Source organism: Micromys minutus (assembly GCF_963924665.1).
Source record: "Micromys minutus genome assembly, chromosome: 6".
In the NCBI taxonomy this organism is placed as follows: domain Eukaryota; kingdom Metazoa; phylum Chordata; class Mammalia; order Rodentia; family Muridae; genus Micromys; species Micromys minutus.
The window spans coordinates 56,478,317-56,490,321 of NC_137975.1; the positions used below are offsets into that span (position 1 = coordinate 56,478,317).

Below are 12,005 nucleotides of genomic sequence, written 5' to 3' on the forward strand. Positions count from 1 at the left end.
AAACTGTTTAATATGATGTAGGAAAAAGAGAAGTAATTATGTGATTAACGAGGCTCCAAAGAGTGACTCTCAATTCTAATTCTCCTTCCTGAAAAAGCCAGAGTGTTTGTTCTCATTTCATTTCAAATTCTGTTTCGTTGTGCATTTGCTGTATTTTAGAATATAATATTTTGACATTTTGCTATGCATGGTGGCACATAATCTTAACACATGGAACACAGAATTTCGAGAAATGTTCAAATTCATCTTTAACTTCATGTCGAGTTAGAGATCTACATGAGATTTCTGTGATGCCCCCGATATATGTGCATGTGTGTATATGTCTGTGCATCTGTCCATGTGTGTATATGAATATGCATGGACATATGAACACACACATACACACGCTCACCAACACTTAGCCGGCTAAAATCTGTATACCTATTGTATGTCCTATTGCTGGATTATAGAGAATAATAAATTGATATTTTCGTGTCATACAGTGTTAATCCCAAAACTTGGAAGACAGAATCAGGAGACCAGGAGTTTAAATTCAAGCCTAACTCCATTTTGAGTTTAAGAGCAGCCTCAGATTCCTGTGATTCCCCTGATGTATGTGCCTGTGTGTATATGTCTGTTCATATGTCTATGTGTGTATATTAATATACATGGACATATGAACACACACATACACCTGCACACAAACTCTTAATCAGCTAAATCTGTGTACGTATTGTATGACCTATTGCTGTATTACAGAGAATAATAAATTAATATTTTACCAGGCATGGAGGCATACAATATTAACCTGAACTATTAGGAGAGGGAGGCAGGAAGACCATGAGTATAAATCCATGCTTCACCCCATGACGATTTAGGTTTAAGCCTGATATTCATTCATGTGTTGCCCTGTGTATGTGTGCATGTGCGTATTTGTGTGTCTGTATGTCCATGTGTGTATATGAATACGCATGGACATGCACACATACACATATACACGCACACAAGAGCTTAGGCGGGTACAGAGTTATAGAATGCTGACAAATGTTCTAAGGACTCTCCAGATGAATGGGAACTTAGATGAGTAGAATTTAGGGAGAGAGTCGGTCTCTGAATGCAGGTCTCTTTTTATATTGTTTTGACTCTGCAATGTCTCAAAATGTGACTCTCAGATCTAATTCTCTTTCCATAAAGAACCTGAGTAGTTGATTATAGTTCATTTCAAAAATTCTGTTTCATTGGCCATTTGCTGTATTCCAGAGAACAATTCTTGATATTCCTCCAGGCATGGCGGCACACAGTGTTAATCCCACACTTGAAGACAGAATCAGTAGAACTAGGAGTTTAAATTCATGCTTAGCTCCATGTTTAGTTACAGATCATCCTGGGATTCCTGTGATGCCCCATATGTGTGTGCATGTGTGTTTTGTGTGTTTATATGTACACGTTTTTGTATGAATATTCGTGTACATATACACACAGACTCACACAGACATACACACAGACGCACTTAGGTGGGAAAAGCTTTATACAATGCCAACCAATGCTCTAAGGAGTTGCAGATGTACACAGGAGGATGTGTTAACCATTATGTTTACATTTCAGGTCCTACTCCATAATGGATTTTAGCTCAGGTGGGAGATTTCCTCATTTGAAATGGGTCATAAAATTAGCTCATTTAAATCCCAGTCCTTTTTCCATCCTCCCCTGGTAACTGCATGCTCAGTTGTATTAATAATTTCTGATATTCCAAGACTTTGTGTCAATTCCGGCCTCATAATCCCAAAGGGAAGCTTCTTTGAGTAGGTTTACTAAATTGCCTTTGCAGTTAAGGTGTCCTTATTTGGGGATGTCAGATCTTAGCTAGCTGAGATTTTTGCATGGTTAATTGGTATATATGCTTGAGAGTAGTTGTTGAATTACAGTTTAAGTTGCAATTTTCCAAATGATGATTCTACCACAGTTGTGGCTTAATGTACGGGGCTATGATTTTGTCTCATGTGAGTAGAGTATGTTGGTAATTGGTATGCATCTTAAATCAAATTTAGGTGTGTCGGTACTGGTTGTTTTTGTGTTGTTCTTATTGGTTTCATACTGAGGTAGCTCACTTTATTCCTCATCTTCTTTTGAGGGCTGAGAATTCTTTTTACAGTCTTTTGCAAATCCCATTCCATATTTTTTTTAATACGTGAAAGGTGAAGATATTTTTTTCATGTCTATTTTAATATTGAACATTGGGGTTGTTCACCAGAATATGTAAGCTGTAATAATATTCATATACCTGAGATATTTCAAAGGTTTTTCTGAATACTGCGAAAAATATGAATTGTATGTTGTCCAGTCTTTGAAAAACTTTTTGTAGAAGGCAAAATGGGATACAGATGAGCCCCGACCATAGATCTCTTTTTATATTGTTTTGTCTCTGTTCTCTTTTTAAAGGTGAAAGCAAAATATATTTGCCCCAGGCTCTAGAGACATTAGCCTGGGATTCCTGTGATGCCCCCTGTATATGTGTATGTATGTATATGTGTGTCTGTATGTACATGTGTGTATATGAATATACATGTACATATACACCCACACATACACACACACACAAAAGCACTCAAGCGGGTTAAGCTCTGTACAGTGCCTACCAATATACTTAGTACTCTGCAGATTTACTGAGGTGGATGTGTTAACCATGTTTACATTTTAGGTCCTACTTCATGAGGGATTTTTTTTTTCTTATTTGTATTACGTGATAAAAATTCTGTCATTGAAATCCCATTCATTGTGACCCTTTCCCTCCCTGTGGGGACTCCAAGCTCAGTAGTGTTAATAATTTTGAAATTTCGAGATGAAGTCTTAATCCTGGCCTTACAATCACAAAGTATCGATTCTCCGAGTAGGTGTACTAACTAACTACCATTTGTTGCTGTTCCTAGGCTTGGCATCTCTACATAGTTCATTTTTCTGGGTAGTTCAGGGGGTCTCATTTAGTGCCAGCAGATGTTGCCTGGGTGTGAATTTTGCATGGTGTTTGGTCCATATGCTTGAGAGCAATCTGTGAATTATAGTTTGAAGATGCAATTTTCCAAATGTTGATGGTTAATCCACAGTTGTGGCTTTGTTCATTGGACTCTAATTACATCTCAGGAAAGTAGATTTTATTTATGTTGGTTATTTAAATGAATGCAACTTTAGATGTATTCACACTGGTTGTTTTTGTGATTGGCCTAGTGGTTTCCTATTGAAAGACAAATGAGGGGAACCAAGGGTTCAAATTCATTCTTATCTCCATGAAGAGTTAGAGATCAACCTGGGATTCATGTGATGCCTTCTATGTATGTGCATGTATGTTTATGTATGTGCATATGTATATGTGTGTATATGAATTTACATGTACATGCACATATATACACACACATGCAAGCACACAGACACGAATGGTGCATGTGTGTATATGTATATGTGTATGTGTGTGTGTGTATATGAATTTACATGTACATACACATATACACACACACGCAAGCACACACACACGAATGGTGCCTGTGTATATATGTATGTCTATGCATATGTATATGTGTGTATATGAATATACATGTACATGCACAGATACACACACACAAGCACACACACACACATGAATGGCACTCATAGACCCATTGGAATGATATGCAATTTGAAGTCCTATAGATTATCCATTACTCAGACAGTGAGAGGTCTCACTCACCATGTTAAAACGGTTATCTTGGAAACCTGACAACCTGTGTTCAATCCCCAAAACTCAGCATACATGCAGGTCATGGTGTGATTCTTTTTTATTTATTTATTTATTTTTGGCATATGAAGATTTTCTTTTACTTTTCAGAGTACAATGTAACTCAATTATCTTTCTTCTGGTCCCAGATACAGGAATACCTAACTGATCAATATGATTAATAGATATGCAAAAAGAACCGTATTTGTTTTTTTCTGTTTCATTCTCCACCAAAATGGTCACTTTTAATTGAACACGGTTAAGAGGGTGAAGCTGGGTTGCTTTTAATATTGAAAATATTTCTAGTCTAAAATATTAAAAACTAATAATGCTTTTGCTTATTTAATAATGCTTTAAGCTTTTTTAAAATGTTTTTTTTTCTGTCAACACCTGATATTGTATGATATTAGAGTATTTTTGGGCATACATCTTGTAACATAATTCAGACTGGAATGTTGGGCTTGATCTTACACGGAGAAGTATTTTTATTGGCATATTCTTAGCCTAATTCCCATTCTGTAAGAAGCAGCGTTGTGGCTAGTATTTGGTACAGATGGAATCTCTGGTTCTCCTCTCCTTGCCTAAGTTTTCCTTTTTCTGCACGATTACCTGCGTGCGAATATAAAGAACCTGTATGGGAACGGGTGAATGTTGTCTCAAATGGCCTGGGAGCACCCTGATACATTCAGGGGAACACTGCAATTCTTCCCACTGCTTTCCTTTGTTTCCAGTTAATTTCTGCATCTAAAATACCAGCACCCAGTTCTGTGAGAGGATGCCAAAGCAGAATCCACTTTGCGCGTGTTTTCTTGTCAATTGTAACTGTACAATTCTGTTCTCACGGCTTATTCCTCTCCAGTCTTGCCATTGTTCCTGCTGGTGTGTGAACTCACCACCACGCACTGGTTCTTTTCTATGTGGGACTTACTTCTGTCTCCTAAAGAGCTGTGTCTTATTGCCCCACAGACTTCAGAATGTGGGTGTCTTTTACTTTTCCTCTTATTTACTATCCTTTTGCTATTTTGGTATCCTTTTTGCTGCTTTCTATTGTGATGGCAAGATTTGAGAGGGGATTTTATTGTTGTCTTGTCTGCTTTATAAGAGAGTGGAGTCCTACCCTAAACTTGGATGGTAACACCATTCTAAGCCACAGAAAAGGGGGACAGGGCCACTGAGATAGCCTTGAGGTAACCGTGACTCACCTCTTTATATCAAAACGTGGCCTCACTAAGAGACTTTGCACTTGGATAGAATCTGGATTGGTTGATGCTGGGGGGGGGGGGGGGGCTGGAGGACGTCACTCTTGGCGCACATTGTGCAGGACTTTTGTTGATCAACGCATAATCTGGCTTTGCATTATACTAGAACAACGATGATATATATATATATATATTTTATTGCTGAAGTTCTTTTATAGTCATTAGTGAAAACTCAAAAGGTACAAAGAGGTTGAAGACATTTGCCACAAGTTCAAAACAAATTACTTTTCTTTTATTACTCTTCTTTAATATTTTGCTTAACTCTAGCAATTTCATATGTCTGTAATTAGACCTTTTAGCTGAAGGCCATAGCAACATCACTTCATGATATGACCCCAACCATGCAATATTATGCTATAATATCCTACGGGTTTAGAGGGGTCTTGGGCAAATTTCATATCACTTTCTGTTGACGAAAAGTTACTTCTGCCTTCTCCAAGTTTTATAAAGTTGGTGTACATCTCCTAACATATAACTCATTTTCTCAGTTGGAGGGGTCATTTTTTTCTGAGATAAATTTCTAGGAATGAAATCATGTCAAAGGGCACAGCCCTTTACACTGTTAAGTTTTTCCGAGGCGCTGTCCCTTTGCACCACCATACCTAATGGCTGTTTGATGTCTGTTCATTTGTATCACAAGAAGAATGGGTCGGGGACCTCCTCCCTCCTGCCTACATTCCCTTTGGAATGTCCTCATTCAAAGTAAATAGTAATAAAGGCTTAAATACCTTTAATGGCTGTCATTCACACAGTCTCCCCAGGCAGCTTCTTAGGACTTCTAATAGCTGGAGGGATTTTATTTCCTCTTTTTTCCCCTCCCTTTTCTGTTTTCTCCCCTCCCCATGGATTAAAACATGTTTTCCTGGCTGTGCCTAAGCCTCAGTACTTCTTGTTCTGCCTCTGTGAATGAATGAGTGTAATTGACCCCTGTTGTCTCTATTATACAATCTGCGCGACAATTTGTTTTTTATGTAGTAGTTATTTTCTGAGCTGCCCTAAACTGCCTGACAAAAAGAGCTCATTATCAGCCCAAAGGAAAAGAGTTTGAAATGACAGAGTGAACAACAGTCCCAAGGAGAAGGGGGAGGAAAAATCTAAGCCATTCCAATCTTCAAGTAAACGACTGAGTTTTAGGGTCAAGACAATTAATTGCTGCTTAGGTGAAGCCCAGCAAGACTTGATTATATCTAGAAATTATTAAATTAAAAAAGTGGCTTCCCCAGGGACACTGTTGCACTCTGGATGTATAGAAGGATTATATCCTGGTCCAAGATGGTACTCAGTGCGACACTTTGCAGCCCCATTAGAAGTTGGTTTTAGAAGACCCAGCTAAAGATCTATGCACAACAATCAGGGGTGACTTCCAAATAAAAACATCTTATATGAACATACATTAGCCACACAGATCACCCAAATGCAGTTCACACAGTTCTATGAGTATTAGAAGATGCATTGTACCGGAGAGACGGCTCAGTTGGTAAAGTGGTTGTCTTTCAAACATAAGGACCAGCTTGAGTCTGCAGAATTGTGTGGTATGTGTAAGTCGTGGTTTGGAGGCAGAAACTAGCAAGTCCCTGAGGGCCCTTTGGTCAGCTAGCATAGGCTGCTTGATGAGTTTCAGGCCACATGGGTGTGAAACCATGTTGCTATTTGGATTTTCCAGGCATTTCTACTGCACATTGATTGTCATGAGGTTTTGATGTCTACTTTTGCATTCATTCGAGTGTGTGTCTGTGTGGGGGTTTACCTTGTCTACAGTGATGACTGGCAGCTAGAAGAGGGCCTCAGGTCCTCCCGAGCTGGAGTTAATGGTGGTTGTGAGATGCTTGGTGGAGACTTTGGTCCTCTGGAAGAGTAGAAACTGCTCTTATCCCTGAGACCTGTCTCCAGCCCTTTGCATATACTTTTTTATTCATAAACAAAATTTAGGGAGCAAGTAGAGAAATTACAGGGAAGAAAAGCCAGACAGAAACCAAGGCTGACCTTAGCTCCCTTTGTATGCTCGTAGACAAGGTCAGGCTCTATTGGAAAGGGAGCAGTAGAGGGGAGTGAGAGCAGCTTCAGGAGAGGCTTGTGTGGCAAAGCCCCTCTAAGTAAAGGAAGCAGGCCTGTAGGTGGCTGGCCTTGTCATTTCCTGGCTGAGGGTGTCAAACAGAGAATTGAGAGACTTGGGTCTCCTCTTGTGTAAGGTGTTGGGAGTAGAGGTGCATGTGGGGGTGGGGGGATAGATAGAAGACTCAGATCTTATTCATGCAACATATGGGATGGACATATATAATCTGTATTTATACGGGATGGACATATATAACGCATATTCATCCGGGAAACCATGAGACGGTGTTTGAGGGGATGGGAGCACCTCTGGACCCTAAATGAGAAAGGCCACCTGTAAAGGAAAACCCCACTGCATACAGACATCATCTGTGCAGTTGCTTACAGAAAAGGGGAGTGGGCTGTCTACTTGTTATGCTTTGACTGGGAAGGATGAACAGGCAAAGCTACAGGCTGACTCAAGGAAGGTCTTGTCGCTGGCAACTTCATTTAGTGCCTTCTCTTTGTCAGTTCAAGTTCATGTAAAATAAGAGATTTTGGAAGCACGCGCATGGGTGATCATTGGTCTGTTATCCAGCTCAACTAAGCCCACGTTTGTTATCTCTCTTTTCTCCCTCACAGGTTACTCAGGCCAGGATTTTAACTGGGTGAATTATCACAAGCGGCGCGAGGTAGAAGAAGCACCTCCCTACTGCTTCAAAAATGTAAGACTCTTCCTATTTGCTTCATTTAAATTGGTAGATGCAATTCCCTGTAAGATCAGGACTGTCTTCACTGAGGTTAATGACCTCAACACTGTATGCAAAGCATGGAGCTGCTGGGGATGTTTCAAACTGTGTGATGGGGATGGGGATGGGTGTGTTGCAGGTCCCCTTGAGGCTTATCATGACACATGTTAATGTCACTGTCTCAGAATCTACTGGCCTGTCTTTCACGGAGGCCCATGAAGCCACAAAATCTGTTCCAGGTTGTGACTTCTAACTCACAAGGGAAACATTCTTTTCCCTGACTCTTTCTCTCTAGAATGATAAAGTAACCAGTGCTGGGATTACCAGATGCTGCACCCATGGCCTTTTTTCATGGGTGCTGGGGATTTGAACTTTGATTCTGACCCTTATATGGCTGACACGTTACCCACTGAGCCATCTCCCCAGTCCCCAGAAAATTTCCCTTTATCCAGGAGTGTCTACATGGCATTTCATTCTGGAGCAATTAACCACAGACCAGGTTGGCTTTGGATCATCCAGGATTCAAGTCACCAAGATTAGATCTGGCTTAATGAATTCGCTGGTGTATTCATTAGGAGTGCTTTTGTTTCTGGCTCCCCGTTTATTTAATAGACAGGGGAGTCGTCTGGCCACCGGCATGCGCATAGTGTACTGGGACTCTGCTGAATTTGTTAGCTTGCTACAAGTGCTCTTTAATGGAATGCTTATTATGAATTCATTTTTTAATCACGCATCTCATGTGTAGCAGAGGAGAACTGTGTGGAAGACATTTCCCTGGGGATGTTTTAACAACCAGAGCTGGTTATAGGGTAGATTGACATAGCCAAATGCTCAGCGAAAGAAACCCAGAGGTAACAGTTTTGTTATTGATCCTCTATAAATCACCCCCAAGCAGCAGGAGGAAATGAAAAGAGGTTATGTGGTTGTAGCTTTTCCTTATTAAGTGAGATGAAATGCTTTTTAACTTAGAGGTTCTCCACGAAGCCATCCAGCTGTGCTGCCGGAAAGAGGCTTCATACATAATTGTGTGAACGAGATAGGGCGATAGGGTGAGATGCCAGAAAAAGAAAGATTAAAAACCAACAACAACAACAACAACAAAATACCCCGAGAACATGTCTGCTTCCAATTTCCAGAGAAACGTGAAAGGAAGGAGCAAACTGAATTTTTAAAACAGGCAGGTCATAATTTTTGCTCTGATTACATAAGGATACAATTGCCTTTTCAACTTCTTTTATAAAAAGACACTTAAATCTAAATTATTCTGATTTCTATCCCTCCAAGAGTCACATAGTGATATAATCTTTTATTGGTCCTAGGAATCTGTTTAGATGAGTTTATACATTTCAAAGTAGATACGCTTCTTTTCGTAGCACTCTAGTATATTTGATTGCAATTTATAGTAGCTGCTGCTTGGGGAAAGTCACATTTATTGGAGAATAATATTTGGTGAGATTCTTGTTAGTCATGTGGAGAAAACTCATACAGAATTGATTCTCTTGAAATAGCTACTTAACTCCAGACTCAGAACCCAAAGCACCCACACGAGTGTAGTGGAGCACACATATGTGTGGTGAGGAGCAAGCAGTTGGAGAGAAGGACCGTGGACATTGTTCAGGTCCCCGCTCTCATGGTAGGACGACAGCACAAGCGACTAAAAGTGTTGTGTGAAAGTCCACGTCTCTCTGCCCTCACATGTCAGACTCTAGAGCTCAGGCAAATATGGCAAACACAGATACAGGAAAGTAAGATAAAATTCCAGGCAGTGGAGAACCGTACAGACAAAGCCCCGAATCTTGTTCATTAAATGCCCCCCTCAGGGCATTTAAACTGCTCCTAAAGAGACCGAGTTTGTTGACTGAATTAAACTAAGAAGATGGTTTGCTAAAATGGAAACCAAAAACAAAAATCCATTGCCCTATAATGACACAGCACAATCCAGAGTTTCAGTGTCATAGAATATACATGATTCAATCAAGAGTGTTCCAAGACATGCAGAAACTGTAAAAAAAAAACCCATATTCCTTCTGAGTAGGAAGAAAAAGGAGACCAAAACCAGCATGATCCAAATGCTGGGATTGGCAGGTATGTATTGTGTGACCTTGATTGTACGATGGAGTTCCAGTTACAGAAAACTTGGCTTTCTTTGTTTGGTCCCCACACCAGTAGCTTTAGCATCCTCAATGACCTTATCTGAAATGCTGATTTCTTAGTTCTCTACGTGTTTCTGATATTCCCCACAGTTTTAGAACAGTAGACATGAAGGAAAGTATTTTTGTCATTCATGCACAGATAGGAAATAAACTCTGTCCACCGAAGGAGCTCTGGAATTGAGAAAAGTCTTCTGAACACAGGAATTCACTGGAGTGGTTTTTCTAGAACTAGAACAGAAATGAGAATACTGATCCTCAATGTAGAAGTTACAGGAAATTAAAAACAAACCCCAAACAAACAAACAGATCAAGACAGGGAGAAAAGAGAAGACTACCAAGAAGAAATAGAAAAGACCAATGAATCCTAAGAAGCAATGTCCCTTAATTAGCAACTAGATTGATAAACTGTGGTGCATATATATTAACTATTCAGCTATAAATTAGGGCCGACTATTTTTGTTTCTTGGAGGAATGATCCATAAATACATTTTGCTAAACTTAGTGTTTTTGTTTCTCTTGCTGTAATAAATATCTTAACGCCACTTAGGTGGACGATTCCAACTTACACTCTTCAAATAAAAGCAGGGAAGTCAAGGGGGGTCTTCAAAGCTGGTTGATTTACAGGTACAGTCAAGAGAAAACCAAGCTTTGCCTGCTGTTTACTTGCTACAGTTCATGACCCAGCTCAGGAAATGTTCACATTCAGGATAGGACTCTCCTCTCTCTTTTAGAAATATATATATATATGTTAGTACACTGACACACTGTCTTCAGACACACCAGAAGAGGGCATCGGGTCCCATCATAGTTATAGATAGTTGTGAGCCACCATGTGGTTGCTGGGAATTGAACTCAGGACCTCTGGAAGAACAGCCAGTGCTCTTAACCACTGAGCTGTCTCTCCAGCCTGCAAGTTGACTTTAAAACTAACCATCAACTAAGTGAAAGCAGAGACTTCATAAAGCTTCATAGAGTGCAATTCTATGTGATAACATATGACAAGTAGATAGAATTTTAGAAATGGAAGCCACACTGATGGCCAGTAGGAACTGAGTGTCAAGGACTGGGTACCAAGGCTAGTGCAAGGGTGCTTGGAGGAGGTGGCCAATGGGCTGTTCTGCATCATGGCTAGCTGTGAGTGCATATGGTTGTGTGCAGCATTATCTTTATAGATCAACCAGGGTTCCCTACATGGAGAATTTTACTATATATATTTCTTGGAGTGTCCGCGTGCATGCTTGCATGCATTCGTGGGTGTGTTTAGGGTATGTGGGTTTGGGTGTATATGTTTCAAGTATTTGCGTGGGTGAATGTGTGCACAGACCCGAGGATTACCACTAATGTCATTCATCAGATGTGGCCCACTTAAACAAACAAACAAACAAACAACACAAAGCCTCTGCTGACTTGAAGCTCCCTGATTAGACCTGGCTGGCTGGCAGGCCCAAAGGTTATGCCTGTGTCCTTCAGTAGTGCTGGGGTGACCAGTGAAGGCCGCTACATTTTTAAAAAAATGAATTTAGAGTATTGAAGTCAGATCCTCTAGATTACATGGCAAGCACTTCACTGTCTGATCCATCTCTCTGTATTTCCCAGCTCCTACTATATAAAAAATGTTAATTAGCAAAGTAAAGAGAAAAGTATTAAGAAGATAGTAAATTTCAGATAAATGGAAACTAAGGAATGTATCACCAACAGACCAATGCTCTAAGCTAAAGGGCATTCTTTAAATGTCTTTTAAAAGAAAATGATACCAGATGGATATCCCATCTGCCTCTTTTAACACCCTAGGTAATATTTTAGCAGGGACTCCAGAAGAGTAGAGAAATGGTGCATGTTAGAAATCCCAGAGAATGGAGGTTCATATGGTGTTAGAGAAAGAATGTGTCCATACCCTCATTTGTTTAGCAAAAGGTCCCAGGTACCTACCGTGTGTTAAGCTCAGATATGATTCCTGACCTAAGCAGTCAAGAATGGATGGCACTTTGCTCATGAGCCGTGAGTAAAACAAGCCTGTAAACAAGTCTGTTTGTCTCAGAGATAAGTGCAGTTGTGTCCCCTCTCTTCTGGCCAGCTCTGGGTCCGCTCT

The 12,005-nt window shown here is 40.1% G+C and overlaps 1 protein-coding gene across 1 annotated transcript in view; it reads left to right on the forward strand.

Moving 5' to 3' along the window:
• SFMBT2 (Scm like with four mbt domains 2) overlaps positions 1-12,005 on the forward strand; it is a gene marked incomplete at both ends in the record, with an annotated part of 135,728 nt that overhangs the window by 88,927 nt on the left and 34,796 nt on the right. Inside the window, one exon of the mRNA XM_080918490.1 lies at positions 7,657-7,739. Coding sequence (XP_080774616.1) covers positions 7,657-7,739 — 83 coding nt within the window. The remainder of the gene's footprint in view (positions 1-7,656; positions 7,740-12,005) is intronic.